The sequence below is a fragment of the Haemorhous mexicanus genome, chromosome 1, assembly GCF_027477595.1.
Source record: "Haemorhous mexicanus isolate bHaeMex1 chromosome 1, bHaeMex1.pri, whole genome shotgun sequence".
NCBI lineage: Eukaryota > Metazoa > Chordata > Aves > Passeriformes > Fringillidae > Haemorhous > Haemorhous mexicanus.
In genome coordinates, this window is record NC_082341.1 from 35,035,368 (window position 1) to 35,057,835 (window position 22,468).

Genomic DNA, 22,468 nt, shown 5'->3' on the forward strand with positions numbered 1-22,468 from the left:
TCTTTCCTCTTTCCTTTTCATCTACATCTCCTAAAGACAAAACAGGAGGAGGAGACTTTCATAACTCCTAGGCATGCAATCCAGTAGGATTCTCTGAATGAAATATAATGCATGACAAGTGTCTGTACCTAGCCAAGAGGCAGTGGTACCTCCTGCAGTGTTTTAAATGTGAGCAAACTGTGTACCACAGGAAAAGCTGATTGTTTCAGAACAGACCAGTCTGCAAACTTTGCACTAGGTCAGTCCTGCCCCATAGGTAGAAATGGTTTGCTGCTGCACTGGACAAATTCTGCAGAAATTATGTGGACCTTGTTGGGAAGTGAAAGAAATTAAATGAAAGAAAAAGGACAAAACCAGGGTTGTTTTTTTTTTTTTTTTTCCTGCAGCTCTTGCAGCCTGTTCCTCTGAAGTTCTTTTTCTATCTAATCCAAAAGGTGGACAAAGTTCATTTCATCATTAGCAATCTAAAATCAAGTCTCAGCTGAGACTAATTTGCATGAATAACGAAAGCAGTTTTCAAGTGTGGTATACATTTTTTTTTTTTTTAAGTAAATGCTGACATTTTGATTTTTCTGGAGCACTACCTATGACCCTCTTGGCTTTGTTTTGTGCTTTGAAGTTCAAACTAGTGACCAGCTAGAAATGGGTTTAGAGCTCCATGACCGCTGTAGAAGCAACTGGGGCAGATACTTAGGACTGAAAATTATTTAGTCTAGCAAGCAATCAGGAGGATATTTTCAGAATAATAAATCAAACTCACACTACTGGAAAGACAGGACATAGAGATCTAGAGCACTGATTTTTGTGCCCGTGCCCTGATGAGCAGAAGTGCCACAACAGCACATAGTTGACTTTCCACCAATCTCAGGCTGACATTGCCTGCCATCAGTCAGGTCCAAGTGACATTGATTTATCTGGACTGCTTCATAAGTAAGCATGGCAATGAAAAACACTATTTTACATTTCTACAGCTAAACAGGTATTCCAGAGAAATCCACTGAAGATGGGCCTGCTTCTCAGCCACCTGAAAACACCATCCAAAGGCTGCTGGGCAGACCAGAGCCCACATTATGATTTTTAAGTTAATTCATCATCATTCTTGAGACACTTGCACATGACAAACTCGAGGTGCCCCATTCCTCCAGCTGCCTGGGAGGCTCCTCCACTGCAACTCCCTTGCCCTGACAGAAACATGGAAGGCTCATTAGAGCAAGACCTTAATATTCCCATCTTAAAGCAGCCTTGGAATCAATCCAGAAGAAAAAAAGATTTTTTTTTTTTTTTTTCCCTAGTGCACAATCAGGGATACAAAAGCCGAGGGTGGCCCACCAGCTCCAAGTGCAAGGCCCTCAGGGCATTGCAGGGAAGAAGTGACTTGGCAGAGGGACGGGGTAGTGCCATCTTTTTTCCGTGCCATGGGGCAGCATTGTGGCATCCACGTGGGCTTTCAGAAATAGTTTTGGCTCTGCCGAGGCACCAGCATGTGAGAGGCTGCGCCAGGCTGCAGCCGGACTTCACCCTCGCACCAAAGCCGCCGCGCTCCAGGGCTGGGGGTGGAAAGCGGGGCCCGCGGGTGGGCGGGCAGTGTATGAGTGTGCATATGTGTTAAATTACTACTTTTAAACACACACATTTATTTTTATTCCCTCATGAAGACCGGGGCGGGCTTTTCCCCCTCAGGATCCTAAGATCCCTGCCCTCCTTTCCCCGCCCCCGCCAGGGGAGACGGGCGGCCGCCGTACCTGGCGCCCTCTGCCCGGGAGGAGCCGCCCGGGCCCCGTCGGCAGAGGCGCCGAGCAGGTGGGCGCGGCGGGGGCGCGGCGGGGGCTCGGCGGCGGGGCTGGGGGTCCCCGGTGCCTCGGGCCCCCTCACAGCTCGGCCAGCCGGGAGCGCCGGGCGGGGGCGCGGCCGCCGCCTCCCCTCGGTCCCCGCTGAGGCCCGGACCGGGGCTGGGGCTTCCCCGGTGCCGCGGGGTCAGAGACGACTCGGCGGGCAAAGTTGGTGCCGCGGCTCGGCCCCTGGCAGTGTCCGGCCGGCGGGGCAGCGAGGGCACGGGGTGAGCGCGACACCCGCGCCTCTGGGATGTGGGTACTCCCGGCGGCGGAGGAGGAAGCGTGGCTGAATTCAGGCACGGGCTGTGCGCTGTGCTGCTCCTCTGTTGTGCTTTCCGGCGGCGGTGGATGGCAAGAAGTTTTGTTTTTTTCCCAGTTCTCGTCCTTGAAGTAGATGTGCTGGAATAGGTCAGACGAGAAAACGGGGCTGAGTGATTGTGAAAAGTACCGTGTATTAAATACTTGTGTACATATTGGAGGGGGAATGCTACAGAAGTGTTGGAAAGAAGCTCTTAAAGGTTTAATAATAATTAACATGGATAAAATTGAGACTAAAATCTAGCGACTTTCACATCAGCCTGCTGGCGCTAACTCAGAGTGACAGGGAATGTGTTGGTAAAGGATAGCACGCGGATTTTTTATTTCTCTTTGGATATGCTCGGAGTGTGCGAAGACGTAGAGATGATGGGTTATGTGACAGCCTGCATCTCTGGGCTTGTGAAGGGGGGCTGGGCTTGTGTCGCTCAAGAAATTCAAGTGTTTGAGAATAGGGAGGACACATGAGACCTGCGTGCCTTTGTTTTGTTTCGTTCTGAAAGTGGAATATTACTGAGTGAGGTTTCTGAAAAATAGCAAAGTAAGTCTGATTTAGGAGAGGAAACTGATACAAGGTAAAGTTTGGTGATTTCCGCAAAGAACAGTCTTGGGGCGGTCTGGATTTATGGGCTAAAGTCTGCAAGTGCTCGTGCTAATTCAGACAGTGACATATTGCTGAAATTGCGATAGCAGTGATACCTGTTACTGTGCACGCTGCATGAATCAAGTGGTTGAACTGCTTCCTGATACAATCAGTGTTTTCAGTTTCTCCATCTGTGTATGCGGTGCAAGTTCCTGTTGATTTCACAACGTGTGTTTGTACAGTCTTTGTTAACATCTTCAGTTCGCGTGCTTTGTACTGAAGGACAGGCCATAGGGCACACGATCAAGGAAATGAATGCAACTTTACTGCGTGATGGCAGTCGGAGCTGGGACACTTGTTAGGCACTCGAGTGCGTGGGGATGGTTCCCGTTCGCTGCGCGAACCTGTGACCCAAAGCAGTGTCCCGGCTGGAATGCGCAGGCGGTGCAGGCGCTGCTGCCACCCACGGCTCGTACGGGACATTGCCCTGCGTGCAGTGGAAAGGTTGAGTCTGCTTTGCTGTCAGGTACCGGCTTCCATGTGCAAGATAACATATGAGGAGCTCAGTGTGGGACCCTTAAAGCAGATTGCGTAAGTGTGGTTTTTTAATTGATAGACTGCTTTGGCTGTTTTGCTGTAGATAATGATGGCAAAATCTGGGTTAGACTCATAACCAGAAAGAATGCTGTGGGAGTTGATGTTTTTCCTGGAGAAGATGCAGGTTACGGAATGGGGCTTGCAACTGAACTATGAAACTTTTTTTGTCTTTTTTAATAAAGGATATATATTCTCTAAAGACAGGGGTGTATAAATAGTTTGACCAGCTTTGCATACAGACTTGGGTTGCTTAGGGGCAGATGCAATGTTTAATTCATTAGCTGCAGTGCTCAAGTTATTGCTGGTTTGGATCTATGCCTGAAAACAATTGAGATGCACTTGAAATTCAGATTCTGTGATTGTACTGCACTGGAAAGGGCAACATATGACTGTATTTATCAAATCATGTAGTATAACACAAAGCAACTTCCTCTTTTTTTCTCTCACTCCTTCCGCACCTACAAGAGGAAATAAAGATCCTGTAACATCTCAATTTCTGTTACTGCAGTAGGGGAATGTACAGTCAGTGTTTGGAGTCTGTACATAATGACTACTAAATCTGAACTTGCAGAAAGTACTTAGATAGTTGGGTTTCTAACAGTAAATCAAAACATAGCACTGTTACATCTCAGCAGTCACACCATAAAAGTCAGGACTGTTTGTTGAATGTCCTAACAGGATATAGCCAGATGCTAATAGTTATTAGCATTATTATCTTTATACTTAGTAATTTTATTGCTTGATGAGGTCTGTATTTTGGGAAACTCAATGTCCTCTGAAAAGTAGACGTTGAACAGAAAATAATATCTTAGTCATAACAAATAGAAAAATATTTGGACATTTCAAGAGACAGATGTTGAGTATTCCAAGGTAGAATAACACAATTTACTATTTTACATCTTTAAAAAATTTAACTTATGTTAAGTATTAAAAAGTTTACTATTAATATTTTAAAATATTTTAGCTCCAAAGAGAAGCAAAACAGGGAAAGGACTGATATGAAATCTTTGTTTATAAGTCATCACTCACCTATAATAATTATATTATTTTTTCAGACACATTTGCTTTTGTGGTAGCTTTTTTTCTATGTGCTCTGTGACTGGGACTAGTTCTGTTCAGTCAAGCAAAGTAGGTGAGACTGGACAGGCTCAGCTTTCTTGCCCCGTAAGTTACTGATCCTGCATGTGTGTGAGCATCTGCTGCATTATTATTTGGGTATTTTATGCAGTTCATTTAAGTTCTAATAAATGAGATCACAGATGAAAAGTTGAAGCTCTGGGGAAAATGATGCTAGGCTCTGCTGCACCAGAATAAAAATTCCCATCTTCTTCAGAGTGTATATGAAATTAGTATCTAAGTAGCAATCAAATGAGATACCCAGTAAAGTCTTTTATCTAGAAGTCTTTAGTACTCAAATTACACTGAGTTACCAGCGGCTGCCATGCAGTTTTGAGATGCAGCGTTTTGGACTGCCTTTAACACTGTTCTAATAGATCTTCCTCAATTAGTCTATGTTCTTACACAAAGTAGTTACTGTCTTTGAGAGACTGAAGCTTTCTGAAAACGGGCATATAGTAGCAAAACCTTAATGGTACTTCACAGTTGCTTTTTTATCTGTGGTCATTCTGCATCAGGGTTGTCTGGTGGCTTCGTAGCCAGGATGAACAGAGATATAAAGAGTGCTATATTTGCAAACAGAATAAAACGTCCTTGGGGCTTCCAGATTGGAAAGAAACTGTATTTTCAGACAAAATTGTATTTTTTTGAATACGCCCACCTTAATTTGACTTCTGAGTATTGTGAAGTGAACTCATTCGGTATTACATACAGGACAGCTGTAAAGCTGCCTTAGGATTGCTTTGAAAGAATGTAAAACAGCTGAAGGATTTTCCAGGATGCAAAAAGCATGTTTTCATGCCATGGTAATTGAAACAACAGCTGAAATGGATTTCACTACCAGAAATATCTCTCTCTCAAATATAATCATGCATAGAGAGCCTAATTCTACTTTGCATTGATCCTGTGTCATCTTTCCCTGTTGTTACAAATAGATAGATAACTTTCTGTGGTGTGAATGGTGTCACTCTGCAGCCAGCCCAGGCAGAGCAGAGCTACATAGCAGCTATGCTATAGCTACAGGGTAAGTGCTAAAGTGAAAAGTGGGGGAAAACTGGGCCAAAAGTCCCTACATGATTAAGTTCTCTAAGCATAAGAACAGAAAATTCAGCGTGAAAGCGCTTGCTCAGTCCTGACCCTGCTCTTACAAGTGTCTAAGAAAACTAAACAAACTGTGTCTGCTCTGCAGCTTCTGTGTAATGGATATTCTATATCCCCCATTTACCCTGGTGGCACCTGCCGTGCCTGCCTTGACAAATGGATGTGTTGGCTAGAAATTACAGTGCTCCTGCTTCATTCATAAGAGAGGGGTAAAATGAAGGAAGTGAATGAATAGGTTTAGAGATAGTAACCCCTTTGTATTGGTGCCTTTCACAAGCCATGCACAGGTCTGTAAATGACTGCTGTACCATTTAACTTCTAGTTACTATATCATGTTTTCCTCTTTTCATTATAAGTAACAAAAAAAAAAAAAAAAAAGAAGAGGACAGAAGGACAGAATATGGTACTGCAAGCACAAAGGATGTCTTGGGGTCTTTTGTTCCTCTTTTGTACCCCATTGTTTTAAAGTTATTATGTTACTTTTTTCCTAACTGGCACAGTTTTGTGTGAGAGAAAAATATGTATGCAGCAGCACTACTGATGTGTATAAAATAGTCCTGGCAGGTTTTTGGATTTTGTCCAAGTCAGTTACACATTTTTATATGCTAAAGAAGAAAATAAATAATGCTATATCTGTTCAAAATCTGTAGATCTGCTGTGTTAGTTGAGTAGACACATAAAGAAAATCATGAGAAGCATAAAAGGCAAGCCAGGCTTATATACCAGGAAAACAGACTGGGGGTTTAGCAATTTATTTTCAGAGGGAGCATTTGCTTCTCTTTGGAATATGTAAATTACTGCAAAAATATCTGTCAATTTCTGCCTGGGATTTGAACAGAAATTTGCTTTTATTGGTCAGTTGTGTGAGTGTGAACAGCTTAACATGCTAGTGATGCTACTTCTGTTGCTGCAGATTGTATATCCTGGAGTACTTTCAGAGTTAAACCATAAAGAACTGGTCTCACTTCTACTGAAAACAAAGTAAAATTTGGCATTATAAAAATTAGAGATGGATTATCCCCTAGTAAATTGGCAGAGGGGGTGGGGACTATCTCTGTAAGGTACTGTGTGAGTGATAGATGTGGGGCCTAACAGGGCATTTAATGCAGAATGAAAGCCTTTTTTAGCCTTGAAATGACTAAGTAGCAAGGAAATTATGCAAAAGCGGATTGTACAAAATATCCTTGGATCAAGTGATCATGAGTTTACATTGACTTAACAGTAGGATAAATTATGCAGTCCCATGTGGGGGTACTTGGGCTTGCTCTGAACAGACTGTACCAAGAGCTGCAAAGGCCTGGAGAGGCTGCACAATGAGTATGCTATGATTACTTTGCTCCTTTCCTCTGCCCAGACTGTTTGCCCTGCTTGATTTCTCCAATACTTCAATCTTTTATCCAATCCATCAGGTGGAGCTTTGTACATTTGCTCTAAAAAAAATATTTACCAGTTCTAGTCAGGATGTACATCCTCATATCTCCTAGAATCACATTTTCTGAGTTTTTTCAGAGCTGGGTCAGCCTAGCTCTGCATTTCTTCTGTTTTTCTCAGTAGCCTGTGCTGAACATTTAGCGTCATCATGCAGAGTTACTTACTTTTGCTCCATGTTCAGTGTTTCTTTCCCCAGGGCGGACAACTCTGCCTTTTAAATGAAGTGCCTCTTCTTGCCTTGCCTTGCAACAACAGCAGGCAAAAGGTGCAGTTAATGGTGACAAGGGCAAAGAAAGTGGAGAGTGAGAATGGAGAGACTCTTAAACCACTAAGAAGGGGGAGAAGTATTCACAAAGTGAAATAAAGAAAGAGGGTGGGGCAGATCCAGGCTGGTTAATGTGAAAGCTGAAGTCCATAGCCAGCATAAAACTTGACACCAGAATTCATGGAAACAAGTGAGTCCTCATCTTTACCCTGCTTGGTCTGATGGTAGCAGATTCTGATTGCTCTGCAAGAATACTTGGGAGCTGTTCAAAGAAAACCACTCTTCTCCTTTGTACCTATGATAGATACAAATGCAAAAAAGTTTCTATTGCCCTTTAATCACTAGAATAATTTTCCTTCTTCAGCAGGTAGCAAAGCTAGTTGAGTATTTTTGAATCCCTGATGTTTGTTGCTTATGCCATGTGTACAGGTAGGTATCAATCACAATTTCCTCTCTAAATATAATGCCTTTCCCAAGGAATTACCAGTGAAGACCTTTAATAAGTCAACAGGCTGAAACTTCAATTTAATAAACTCATATTGTTTTTTTCTCAGCACTTTGTTTTATTAGCAATTCAGAACTAGGCCTACAAATCAAAACATCTTTTATCAGGAATTTTTTTTTGTTGCAGTTGCAAATGACTGCAATTTGTTGTTCATTGTACAAAGTAAAATCATTGTCCTGAGTAAATGGATGTAAGATTGGAGCTAGGTACTTTGTGCACTTCCTTTAAAAACAGCTAACAATTTTCTATACAAGAAAGATATTTACACCTTTATGCACATAGGCAGTTTGATCTCAGCTTTGATGCTTAAGGGAAAATAAGAACATATTGCATATTATTTTTTCAGATCAACTAGTTAGATAAAATTACAAAAATGCAATGTTATGGTAGCATAGCAAGGCTTTCTTAATAACATAGGAGTTTATAGTTATATACTTGTAAGTATGGAAGCTTTACCCTGGTGTAAAGAACATCTGAGATGAAGCTATCAATTATGTCACTGAAATGGGACAGCAGCTTCAACAGGATTGACAGAAAAGGCCATGAAAGTGAGAATGAATGTTCAGAAGTTATAGTTTAATTTTTTAGGCCATTAGGGCTCACATTTTTACCACTGGAATGGAAATTAAGTAATCACCATTTCACTGGAAATTGGAATCAAAGTTTCCCATTCTCTCTTAGAGGTGAGGATTTCCCTGACAACTTATTCCTGCAGGTGACCAGATTTTGAGGTGAGGATTTCCCTGACAACTTATTCCTGCAGTGTTTTACATCCCTTGTGAAAGGCAATTCTCCTTAGCACATACAGTGACCACAGTCCATGCTGGAGCCTCAAACTGTGCTTTAGGAAAGCATGGTGCATGTTGAATTGCAACATTTCTTTTTCTTGGATTGTCAGTATTAGACTGTGTTTTAAGCTGAGAGCTATCAGCCTGACATGGCACGCATGCAGGTTTCTATAAATTTATCTTTTCAAGTTGTAAAGCTGTGAAAATTTCACCTCTGATAAAATATCATGTGGTTGAATGTGGAAATTTCAGAATTATTTAAGAACTAGATTTTTAAAGTCCTCTAGTCTTCCAATACCCATATTTGCAAATTCTTTTCACTTGACTGGCCATTTAAAACAAGGTTTGAGCTGTCTGTAGCAAATATAGAAGAGCAAGATGCTGAATACTGCCTTGTTTGCATTTTCCATTTTGACGCTAGCTACTTAATTGGAAAGCAAAACTTTCTTCTGTTAAGGGAATAGGTTAAACAATGTTTGGAATTTTTTTTTGTAGAAACCATTCCATGTACAGGTATACTTTTCAAACAACTCTGTATAAAAAAATGATAGTCAATAAATACATTAATAACTATAAAGGAATAGATCATTAATAATTATGTGAAAACATACAATTAGCTTCTTAGCAGAGGCTGCAAAATTTGCAGATGTAAACCTGAAAAATAAAATTACCTCTACAGAGAGAGATCAAGCACTGCTCACACTGATACTCTTGAGGAGTATAAGAGTAAACAGTTGTCTTCAGAATGTGGCTGTGACCTTGAATGTCTACTGAGCTGCACTTTCTTTAGCTTAGGCCAATGATTAACTTTGCTAATGGCTGTATATCAAATTCACCATTGTTTGTATAGCTGGCAGTGAAACAAGCCATGTCTGTCTTTGTGTGGATGATGTGGTATTAATTTCAAGGAAACCCTTTGTATAAATTGTTTCCTTTGAAAAGTTATGTCTTTGTGCAAGTCCTAATTACTTATAATTTACCTCATTTGTCTTTGAGCTCTCTAGCTTCAGGTTAACACTACCACAGGCACGACATATTTCTTCTTGGTATGTGTTGTTCTTTTCTCTTAGTCCTTATTTAAAAGAGGATGATGAATTCTCTTATTCTGCTCCCTTACAATCAGTCTTCTCTGACAGATCCCCATGGAGCAGAGGAAGCTACACCCTGAAATAGTCATATGTAGGGATGTGAAGTCATCTGTGCAGCTTTGCCTCTGAAGGGAGGTTTGTCAAGACATAGCACTGTAATTTCTGGCCTCAGCACCACAGGGAACCCAGCAGAGATCTGCCCACAGCACACATGGAAGCAAGGCATCTTCAAATTCCTGTAGTCTCTGCTGGGTCAGCCCTGGACAGTTTGTGGCAATTTTATCAGGCATCTGACAGAATAAGAGTCATGCTGGGCTTTTTTCAGGCAGAAAGGGGAAGCAGCCCTTAACTGCATTAAGCCTGGTGGAAATAGTCCAAGCTGAGGGGAACTTACAGTCCTTGGCTTAAATTCAGGATACTGTTACATGCTGTGAGACAGTCCTACAGACCCTGTAGAAGACAAATGCTAGTTAGAAGTGTTTCGTTAGGTATTTAATGGAGAAAGAGCCCTTCCTTAAGGTTTGTACATTCCAATGGAATTGAAAAAGTCGGATTCTGCCTTAAATTGCAGTGATGTAAATGGTAACTGAGAGCAGAAATTTCTCTCAAGTTGTACACAATTCTGATGTACAACTGTTAGATGGTGAAAGGCTGGAGTTTTCTTAGCTGTGGGAATATACGTGTGAAAATCTTAACATATATATATAGTAAGATGGGTTTGTGTATGGGTATTTGCCTTCCTGCTGTAAATGAAGATTCTAACAGTTTGACATTTCTGCACTGTTCTTAAATGTCTCAAATGCAGCAGACTATCAATTATTTTGTGAAGAGGGTTATCATTGTAGGGTGAAAAAGAGACAGAATATTCAGAGGTTCTACCTTGATTCTTTCTTGTTGGGTTCTCTAACAGAAAAAGTCATTCACACTCTAATAAAAAGAAAAAAAAATGTAGCATCCAATGCTTAAATATTAAATGGTTTGCTTATCTTAAAATTAGAATCTGGACCAGCTCATTCCAAACAGAAGCTTTTTCCAAATCTTTTCCAGTTGTGTGATAGTGATAGCAGGAAAGTTGATCTGTGCAATACACATCTGCTGTTCTCTGTTTTTAATCTCCCTGTATCTGCATGTGTTGTACTGTCTTTAAAAGATCTGTGGAGATCTCATACCAGTGATTTCAGCTGTTCTTCAGTGATGTTTTGCAGGAGCAAATGGACAATTTGCTAATTAAAAATTATGCTAATTGTCTACCTTTGAGATCATGAAAGTTGAGCAGATGCTTATTGATGCTGTTTTTTCACAGGTAATTTTCAAATTATTTGACTTTTCTGTTGAAATATAAGGACTTAAAAGCTATAATTCAGAACAGTACAGTTAATCACAAGATCATATTTGATTATATAAAAGTTGTTTAAAAGATAAAAACAGGTTATGGTCTACTCTTTTTCCTAAGTTTTTAATCAAGAAAGTAAGACCAATACTCTAGATAAGCTCTCCTGCACACCTTTGAAATATCTCTCTCAGCTTTTCCTTTGAAGGAAGAAAACCTGTACAGTTCAGAGTGTGCAACTGCAGTGATTGCAAATCCAGTAGTAATGAATCTGTTATTTTGCAGTCCTGTCTCCAATTTGTTATAAGGGTCAGATTTTCAATTCCAACTGTTGTTTCATGTTAATGACTATACACCTAAAGAGCTAGGGACACTGGCCATTTAAAAAATAGAGGAGTTTTAGTGTATAAATGCATATTATGTACATTTAAATAATTGTGATTTTTTTCCCTCTGTCTTTTCCCCTTCTAGACATTGTACTAAATTAAAGGTACAGCTGTTTTGTGCCTTCCCTTTCCTTAATGGGTGAAGGTATTTTAGAATAGTTTTTGCAAGCATACCTGTCATGGTTCTGCTGAATGTGGCAGGAGACGTGAGCTGCTGTCCAAAATCCACTGTTTCTTAGTGTGGATCTCTGCTCCCAGCAGGATTTTGTTTTAGTGTGAGCCCTGCACAGAGGCTATGGCAGTGATACTTCAGGAGGAGACCTTTGGGAAGCACTTGGATCAGAGTTTGTGTATGTCTGGTAGCTGAATAAAGTGAGACCAAAGCTACAGAAAAGCTTAGGCAGAAGTTTTGAGTTTCCCACAGGCAAATCCAGCACAAGATTGAGAGAGCAGTTCATGAAGAAGAAACATCTGTACCTCCTCTGTATTGTCTGACACTTCAAATTAAAGTCTGGGTGAAGACTTGATTTGGGCCTTCAGAAATCTGGAGCTTGAGTTCTTACATTGATGACTGCAGTCTTGTTCTTAAACCCAGCTGCTATTCAAGCACATGCAGTGAGAACACGCAAAGAACAGTCTGTGACACCTGAAATTACCAGGTTCAAAATTATCCTTACCAACAGAACAAAAGAAGACCAACTGTTTTGAGATCAGAAAAGAGTAATAATATTCTCTGACTGATGAAAAGTTCACTGCCTTGTGAGAAGTAAAACAACTCAAAAAGTACAAGTCCTTGCAAATGTACTTTTGAATTACAGTGCTTATATTCCACAAAGCTGATGCTTAGCAGTAGGAGAAACTATTTTGCTTGGAACAAGGTAGAGTCATCTGTAGTGGAGTGCAAATGGGATCAAACTAGGAGAAGGAGAAATTAGGCTGCATGTCAGGCAATCTGAACTAAAAGAGTTATTTGACTGGGAAAGAGCTTCCCGAGGGAAATAATAAAAGCCACATTATTTGGGACACCTAAAATTAGACTTCAGAAAGCACTAGAAAAAAATGTACAACCTTGCTTTGGTAGGGAAGTGGACTAGAAAATCCAGGGTTTTGGATTTTCTTCTCTTTTGTTTTTTTTTTTTTCAATAAATTCTACAATTGTTTGGCTCAATTCTGTGATATTTAAGTCAAGGTAAGATTTACATTGCTTCTTGCCTTAGGAAACTGAGGTTAAACATATAGGCTTCTCCCCTCCACCTTGCCAGCCTTTTGAACTGTATCTTTTTGTTTCTGTCCCTCAGGGATAGTTCAGACCCCTCTCTTCTAATTATAGGTATGCATATTTAGGGGAGTGGAGAAAGGGCACATGTGCCTTAAGGATCCTTTGTAGCATTTCCCTCTTACCTGGCTCTTACCAGACACTGGAACTGATCAAGATGATCCTCCTTTTTTTGGTTTTAATCCAGAGTTTATTTCGATTGTTATGGGAAAATCCATAAACTTGGCATGGTCTGAAGCTATTGTGTGAAATTATTGACCATGGAGTTTATATATATATATGTGTGTGTGTGTGTGTGTGTGTGTGTGTGTGTGTGTGTGTGTATACATGCTTGTGTGTGTATAGATATAATATAGTGAGGGGAGAGGCAAATGAAATACAGCCTTTAACCAAGGAATGGAGACCTCCTCCAAGTAATGTGTGTTGATATGCTGGAAGTGTTGCAGTCTTCTCCATAATTTTCTTTCAGTACAGTCCATGTGATATTGCTGCAGTAATACAAAAGAGGTTATCATACCCAATCCTACATATTAAAAAGTGTAGATTGTGCAGTTATGGCTAAATGTTAACAGCCAAATGTTTTTTATTGTAAGTTAGCTTGAAGATTCCTGTCTTCATCAGACAAAAACCCACTTGAACAAATAGAGCCTCTGTATGGAAGATGGTTCTTTGTTGTGTAGGCATTATCTTGTAGTAGTTCTGGTATAAAAACCATGAGTTTTAATGTGTACACAAAAGCATGCCAAGGTCAGGACATTGAGCCTCCAAATTTGTGGTAAGAGACTAAAGAAGGCATGTGAGCAGGATTTTCTGAAAGATGGTTCATTTTTAGAGGGTTTGAAACTACATGGGAGGAAAGCTATATGGTGTCTCCAGTATTTCATTCAAGGGCTGTGTGTTGTAGCCTCACAGTATCCATTTTTCCCCAATGCCCCTGGACAGGAGTATATTGGAGTGGGATACATGGTGAACCCTTCCTCTTCACTGAATTTTAGGTTGCAGTTTCTGCACAGTTTCTAGTCCTTGAATTAAGGCTGCATCATTTGGAGGAGTGCTGGGGCAGGGACTGGTAGAGAGACAGTTAGAAAAGTCATCTGATGGCATTTCAGATTGTGACTTTTAAATAGCAGGAGCTGATTCCCATTTCCTTTCTCCCACTGCTGCTTGCCTCCAATGTGCTCTACCTCCTGCTGCCATTCATGTGGTCTGCCACAGAAGCGTGGGCTGTATTTTTTTTTTCCTAATTTGACTAAGAGCATATTTCCCATTCTAAATCCTTAATGAAGACAAAAGGCCTGTATTGCAGGGTGGGAAGATACTAACCCGAAACATATGATTAGCTGGGAAGACTCATTCTCCTTATGGCCGTGTTTTTGAATGGCTTAATTGAGAAAAAAGATATCTTCTGATGATGGGTTTTTGAATAGGGCAACAATGAGGGTGGAATGATGGAGATGCTGTGATGCCAGCTTTCTTGGAAAGCGTCATTAGGAGATTATTAAAGTGATTGTAACCAATTTTGTTACAGATCAGGGTGCTTTGATCAGCCAGCCCTTTGCATAGCAATCTCTCAAGGGAGAAAGCGAGTGTTTCAGAGGCTCTGCATGTTTAATTTTTGACTGATCTCTCATTAAGTATTTTACAAGATAGAAAAGGAGAAAATACTCAGACATTATTGGGATATTATTCATGTACACTAGGTAGGAAGTGAACAAGTCTGCATATACGTTTTAATTTCACTGCCTCTTCCAATCTAACCCTTTAGCAAAACAGCCAGATATTCCACTCAGGACTGTAACTTGCCTCATTTCTATGTTATCTTCTCTCCTGAACTTTTCCAGATTTAACTGTCATGCCTCCTTCCTGCACAGATGATTCTGGAAAAGCTTTGAGTGCCTGTTTTTAAAAATGAAGGGAGAAGGAAGGGGAATAGGTTCAGGGAATTGTGGTCTTTTTAACTTAACATCAATTTCTAGTAAAACATTAAAATGTGAAAGATGTTTCTAAGACCTTTCAGGAGTTAGGGAAACAAATTATGACCTAGAGAGATGTATAAAGAGTAAATGTGAGAAACCAATGTAATTTCTTGTTAAGATAAAGCCTTGCAGAAAGAAAATACAAAGCATATGACATATCCTGTGTTTTTGTAGGGTTTTTGACACAGTTTCATATGCCATTGTGAAGAGTCAGAAAATAATCATGACATGATGGGTGTAGAACAAGAGGTAAAATTAGATGTGTTTGGAGCCTTTATCCAAGTGTCACTATCAAAGGAAGATTTCAAGCATGGCTTGCATAGGCCTCTCTTTGGCACTGCCTAGTACTTTCATTTGCAAAGTTGCTAATGAAATACAGGGGTTTCTTGTTGACTTTAATGATGACTGAGTCATGCTGAAGGCATGGTTAGGTATGAAAATCAGTGAGTGATGTACTGTCATTCTACAAAAGATTTCTTTTTTAAAGAAAAGCATATAGCTTTTGTTGGAAGATATGTGCCTTTTTATCATTGTATTACTAAAGAATTGTGAAAATTAACATTTTAAAATGGCAGGAAAACCACTTAACTTTAACACTTGAGATGTCTGATCCTTTATATTATATAATTTGGTAATTGAAGCATTAATTTACAGAATTATTTCTTTATTTATTATTAAATCATGAGGGACTTATAAAGTCCCTTACTCTCTCCTTGGAGCAGCAAATCTCTGGCTTTAAGTCAACTGAGTTTTTGTCCCAGCAGGAGTGTCTACATCTGGTCAACTGTGATTTGTTCTCTGCAGAATTGCATTTCAGGGCTATGGGCTAGGTTAAGACAAGATGTAATAGTTGGACAGGCTAGCATCTATGAATTTGGTACTCATGGCACTGGTCCAGATCCATGAGCTTGCTCTTTAGATGTATGTTGTCATCATGACTGTAATGAGGCTGCTCGTGCTGTACTTTTGGAAAGAGTGCAGTATAAAAGTCTTCAGTCTGCTGAGAGCTAGGTATTTTAGCTGATCTTCAGCTTGCAGTGTATAAACACATTCCTCTCTGTTTTTTCTTTTTATTCTTCCCTCCCTTCCTTCTCCTCAAGGACATAGACTGGCAATATTTTTCACAGCTGCGTGAAGCTAGAAATCCGAGCGGATGCCTGTGCCACCGCCGCCGCCACCTCCTCCTCCACCGCCTCCACCACCTTCTGGAGGGCCCCCTCCACCACCACCTTCTGGAGGGCCCCCTCCACCACCACCACCACCACTGGTAAGACTGACTTTTCATTTCTGTGTGCAAAAGCTTAGCTGTAGTATCCAGCTCAGAGCCCACAGGATTTTGGCATGGATATTCGTAGCAAATATCTGGGGCAGATGTTTGTTTTGCTGGCACTGGTTCTGTTCATTACAGCAGTGATCTCCAAAGTGGGGTGTGTGAGATGATCCATTGGTATGTGGGATGAAAATACTGCAACTGCAGTCATACATGTGTATACTTTATAAAGAAATAAACCTGTGTGTTTTGGGGTGCATGCTCCAAAATTTTGTTACTGCTAGGAGTGCATGATCAAAAGGTTTTGAGATGATTAGAGTGCATATGGTGAGAATTTAGCATTTGTGAATACTTTTCTAGCCAAAGGGAATTCATTTTTATATTGGTAATGTACAGATGGTAAGTATTAATTTCTTCATTCTTTTTCTTACAGCTCCTATTAAGACTCACAGTGTTCAGCTCTACATTTTGCCCTTTCTAGCACATGGTGTCTTCCTGGGGATACAGCACAATATTCTTTTGTACATGTGCAGGAACAATTACAGCTTGTAGCAGATCATTACTGTGTGTGTCATGAAGTAGAACATGTGCCTTGCCAGCATGTTTGCAATAAGAGGAGGATGCTCTGGGTGAACTTTCAGGGTATTACATTTTCATACCTTCACAATCAATTATTGTACCTATGGTAAAACCTGTTTAAGTAATTCCTTGAATTCTGTGATCAGCTGGTCATAACCTGTTTCTGCATTGAAATTCTTAGACTTTTTTTGCAAGAGCAGAACCTGGCATAGTTGTGTTCAAGTCATAAAATCTCTCCTGACTTTTTTTCATATATTTTTCTGTCACTGCTGTGGTTATTTGCAGAATATGTTAGACTGTGTAGCAAAACAGTACATGGTACTTAAAATACTTCAAATGTACTTCAAGTTTATTTTTTTTTAAGAACTACATTTCTCTCTTGCATTCCCTGGCATCTCTGCCTGTTTTTTTCCCCGGAAGGTTGGTTGATTTTGTTTGGTATTGTTCATAATGCTCTTATTTTATAGTTTTTTTCCAGAAGAAGGTTTCTTTGCAAGTTTCTTTCTGCTACTTTACAGGCTGAACAATTTTGTAAAACTCCCTATGAGTTGTGGAGATGAAGTGGAGGAGGATAAAGACAGCAAATCAAATAAGCACTGTTTGATTCTTTTCAGCATTCAGATTCAACTTTGGCACCAGGAGAAGTATTTCCAATTAGCAATTCTTCTGGGCTGGTACACAACCTATACTTAGATGCTGAAAAAAGTGGGCTGCAGATTGTGAGCAGCTTAATGCTCACAACTGCAATTAAAGTCAACAGAAGCTACGAATGTTCTTATCCTAATAAATTTAAAACAGTAAATTATGTAGAGACATTTTTAGACTCCTCTAATATACATCAATTATAAATGACTTGAGAAAGCGAAAAGGACCCCTAAGGATCATTATGAACAAGTTTAGGATTTTTTGTTTCCCCTTTCCTTTTCTGACAACTAAATCCACTCCCATTATAGGGTTTTGATACAAGAAGTCTTGTTTTCACATTGTAGTTGGATCACTCTGTTTCAAATGGGGTGATCTCTGTATAAGACATGCAGAATTTAGAGTCAGCTCCATCTTGGTGACATGATACAGACTAGATGTGTTTCTAGTTATTGTCTGATATTGAAGCTTTGCTTTTAATGTCTTGATACTAAAAAGAGTATATGAATCAACACAAATAATTAATAAAATAGCATGGCAGGGCACTTTTTTTCCTGCAACAGGAAAATTACTTTTCCCTGTCAAAACTGAATGAGAGACAGGATAAAGAATCTGCCTGGTGAGTTCAGCAGAAGCACAGAGTAAGAGGCAGCTCTCCAGCTGGTGCCAGGTTACAGAGTAAAACCTTATAGCTGGGGAGTCTTCAGGAACTTGCTACAGACCCTGTTTTCTTTTACTGGAAAGCCCTTTTCTGGAAATTGGCATTTGTCTTTTACAGTTGCTAATCTGCCCAGCTGTTGTTACAGCTGCTAGATCTACAGTAAGGGGATGGAAGAAGGAAAATTTTTACAGGCGTATAGCTTTAAGGAAAACCTTCAAAGCAAATAAGTTGTTATTTGGCCAACAGCTGGAAAAGTTCCAAAGTAAACAGCACAGTGATTTTTATTATACTGATATGATTAAATCAGAGTAAGATTTGCATGTCAGCAATTAAAAGTTAGGTTTTAATTTTACTATTAATATGTGGGTGAGCCACTAGTTTAATTTATGTGATTTATGTTAAAAGAAAAATGTCTATGTGTAGGTGGGGGTTTTAGAATCCTATAGTTTTTCATGATGCTGTTGCAGGGGTACCATAGACTTGTCTTGCTTTTCTAGTTATGGATGAAACCATACCTTCCTCTTGCTTTCACTATCAAGAGATTTTTAGCAGAAGTAGTCACCACATTATCTTTTTCTCTGCACATTTTCTTTGCAAATATTGTGAGCCTTGATCCCAAATAATTTTGCAGTCCTTCATGGAAATTCTAATCACTGTTGGCACATAACTTTTTTGTCCTCTTGACTCCTTAAGGCAGAAGAAACTTCTTTCCTAGTGTTTTTTGACCTTGTCCCTACTGTTTTCTAAGACTTTTGGACTTGCTGATATTCTGTAAGTACTTGTACTGAATTTTGTTCCCAAAAGTTGTTACAAGACAGTACAAAGTGATTTGGAGACAGTATTTAAGACATGCTAGGAGCCACCTGTGTCCAATAGCCAAAAAGCTACTAGCTGTTAGACCAAACTTAAAAGGAAACAAATTCTTTGATTTCTCAGGAGGGAATGGTGGGATGTCTGCTGTAGCAGATGCAGGTGGCTGAGTCAAAATGCAAATACAGCTAATTAGATTAATTGACCATGTCTTCAAATGCCTACCTTCTGGGGGTCATAGAGATGAGACGGGTGAGTAGGCAGAATAAAACTATACCCTGATGTATTTTCTGGCACTGGTTTACAGAATTCAATTCTCTTCATGTTCCATTTTCCTTTGCACCTTAACAAAGCACACTTAGGAGGCTTTTTCTGAAGCTCTTTTAGTTTATGGGCATGCCATATAAGGTGGGGTTTTTGTTGGTGGTCTTGGGGAAGAGGGTGGTAGGTTTGGGGTTTTTTAAAGCTTTGCTCCCAAAAAATTTAATTTTATTCCCACTCTATTTCTTTTACCACTCCTGCCTTTAAGCTCAGCATATGAGGCACCCAGGTTAGTTTTGGCTTGTCACATTTTCTGGAGTAGGTATCACCACTGAGACAGATTAAAATTTTTCTCTACTTAATTTTCCAAGAAAAGGATCAAGAGAGAATTTTGCTTTGATAAACCCTGTTCATTTATTACATGCAGTGAAGGCTGCTTACTGCTGTGCGGCCTCTGTATATATGAATTTGTAATGTTAAGATCAGTCATCACCTATTAAAATGTTAATATTGGAGGAAGTGTGGATGTGTAGCAACCCTGCTGGGTTGTGCCTTACTCAGAGATGTTTGTTTAATGATTCATATGTTTGTGGAGTTTAAAAAAATACTTCTGTTCTCTTTAGAATTGTTATGAATAAAGTCTTAGCATAGAAATTAACCCCCAAAATCGCAATGGATGAGATGATTAAAGCTCATAAAGTAGCACCAGGTGTTTATTTGCTGCCTTGTGGCACGCTAGAAACAAGGATAGCAGAAGGAGAAAGTAATATGCTTACTTTGGTAAGATAGAAATGTGAACCTTGAAACAATGATGAATGCTAGAATAGCATGTGGATTAAGTATAATAATTACCTCATCCTTATTTAGTTAAAAATTTTTAAAAATTAAAAACAGAATTACTGTTGTAGATAAACCTGTCAGTGTTTAGCAAGTTTTTTATTCTCTTCTTATTTTCTACTCTGTAATAGAAAACTCAGAAAAGCAATTTCTCATGATATAATGTTATGATAAAATCCTAAATTACACAGAAGGATTTCCAAGGTTGAGAAAAACATCACCTTGGGATAGTTTTCCTTGGGGAGGATGTTTTTTTCCCCTCCTTCATGCAGTTGTTAGATTGAAAACCTTGCTGAGCTGTTTCCTTCAGCTTCACAAGAAATTCAGAGAGCTGCAGTATTCATCTGAAGTTGTGTGGGAGTTGGTTTTGCTCCTATGACATTTAGCACTACTGTTCTTTGGAAAGAGAACAAACAGCATATGTAAAACATCTTGGCTGAAGGTAATGATGATTTTTGATATTTTGATTTGGTCTTAACAAATATAGTATGAGCGAATGTGCACATATGAGCACTCATATGCATACATTTTTGGTCATGCTTGCTAATTATTTATTGTAAAAATTAAAGTAATCTCTCAAGTTTTTATTCAGACTCCTAGACTTGCAAGTGGAATACTGAAAGAACAGCATTGTGCATGGTGCCAATAGCAAAATAGTTAGGAATGTGTTTATTATAATTTTATCTGAGCTGTAAGATCATATTTAGTACTTTGTCATGGAGCCTAGGGAGATATTAAAGCACAATATTTATTGCTGATAGGTAAAACACTGGAGTGAGAGAAAATGCTGGCTTGGTAATCTTGTTGGTGACTGATCATACAGACTGTGCTAAGAGCTGGACAAAGCACAGCTGAAATTTTTGAGTGCTTTGTTCCAGATGAAATAAAGGATACTGATTTATAGTGTTTTAATAATATATCATATCTCACACCAGTCTGCTTTCATAAAGAAGTCAATCATGTAGAAAAAAAAAGTTGTATCTTTGTGTGGTTTATTTGACTTAATTTTCAGCTGTTGGAAAATTGGGATTGCATAGCTGTGGTGTCTCAAAGTGTTGCTGCTGTAGCTTTCTACTCCTCTGGTCAAGAAATGCAGAAAGGGTAAGTGAGAGCTGTGAAATGTGGGGAAGATGAAAGAAAACATAAATACTAGGCTGTCATTGCTCTGTTTCATCTGGACAGGTACAGGGGCATGGATTGCATATAGTTCCTAGCTGCTAATCTTCTTGAATGCTTCACTTGAGAACTCTTATGTCACCGTTTAAAATGTATTTAGAGAATGAGCTCTGTTTTGGAGGTTTCTTCATAATGTCATGTGTTCTACATGTCTGAATGCAAAGGAACGCATTTGAAGAGCATTCTTTCTCTTTGTTTTTCATCTGTATAATGTACAAGTATGGAAATTGCAGAGTAGATTTACCAGCTGTAAATAATCAAGCCCAGGTACCAGAGGCAGTCTAGTTGCAGACAACTAATAGGTTAATTTACCATTCTAATCACAAAGTAATAATGCCCTTAAAAGTCAGTACCCCATCTCTAGTATATGCAATGGCTACATATTAAATTACATCTGTCAATTAATATTGTATTTTTAGATTTTTAATTAAAAGGGAACTCCTGCTTGAATAGGACTTGTCTGAATGGCTGGAAGGTGAGAGTGCAAAATATGCCAGTTTCTTCTTGTTCTCTCTTGAGAACCATAGTTTTGTGTGGATGCTAAAAGGCTTTTTAGAATGATCAGTAGCTTCTGCACAGTTAACTGAGTATGAGAAATAGCCTAGCATTCTTAGAGAGAGATTAAATTGAGATGCGTATAAGTTGTTACCTGCTGAAATTTTTGTTGCCACTACTCATGGTATCCCTTGTCATTTTGGGGACTCTGCTATGGTAGACAGAGAAAAAAAAGTGCTAGTGTCACCAGCTCCCATGGCAATGTTTTCAACCTTGTGCTGTTTGACATTTTCATTGCAATGCCAGGCCTTCAGATTTTCTTGTTTATGTAAGAGTTTTCCCTTTCTTTTCATTGATGCAGAGGCTATCATGGGACTTTGAATCCCAAAATTTTAGAAATCAATAAATGAAGCCAAAAATTAGCTTTTGAAACCAGTCTCAGGGTATTTTTGGTATTTGACTTGTGATCTTTCTGGACTGCTGGGAAACACTTTTAGGGTAGTTTAAATTTTATACTGACTTCATTTTGGTGGCTTCTGTTACTGCATGTTTTCTTTTAGTATACGAATAGTCAGAATTTACATTTAAAATGTGGGTGTCAGAAAGTGAAATACCTACAGAAAAGCTCAGCAGGTACAAATGATCCTACTTATTCTGTTGTTTTTTGTGGTTTTTTTGTATTCAGGTACAGAAATCTAGCAACCCACACTGGAAAACCTTAAGTACACCCTAGTGAATAACCCCCCTGCTCCATTTGAGGCCGGAGCAATTGAACCCTTTAGTATACAAGATTTTATATTATCTGATACAGTGGTGCCAGCATTAGGGGCAGAGGGTTTCTTGGGTGCAGTGGCATTGATTCCTGGTGGTGTTTGAAATGAGCACTGGGAACATAGATTTAGAAGAAAGTTGCTCCTGCTATGCTGGTTTTTGTGTTCTGTTCCCTGCCATTGTGTGTGGTGGTTGTTTCAAGCAGGTGCAGAGCAGGCACCGGGCTTTCCTAACACTGAAAGGCCTCACTACTTGGGACTAAAGCCAGGACTAGGTGGAGGCTGTAGTGCCAGGAAGAGATCCATAACAACTTTTGCACTACTTCCCAAGCTGAGAGCTGAGAAAGAAGGTCGGGGTAGACTTAGCCTATCTAAGTA

At 39.5% G+C, this 22,468-nt stretch overlaps 1 protein-coding gene across 3 annotated transcripts in view; it reads left to right on the forward strand.

Annotated features, from left to right (window-relative positions):
• Positions 1-1,713: 1,713 nt before the first annotated feature.
• Positions 1,714-22,468, forward strand: part of WIPF3 (WAS/WASL interacting protein family member 3) — a 38,486-nt gene continuing 17,731 nt past the window's right edge. The window contains exons 1-2 of one of the 3 annotated variants that reach the window (XM_059845762.1): positions 1,714-1,800; positions 15,690-15,856. In XM_059845762.1, the coding sequence (XP_059701745.1) occupies positions 15,743-15,856 (114 nt within the window). In that variant the 5' untranslated portion in view covers positions 1,714-1,800; positions 15,690-15,742. Of the gene's footprint in view, positions 1,801-1,932; positions 2,241-2,893; positions 3,322-15,689; positions 15,857-22,468 lie in introns of those variants that run through there. The other 2 variants (XM_059845784.1, XM_059845773.1) reach the window with 2 other exon arrangements.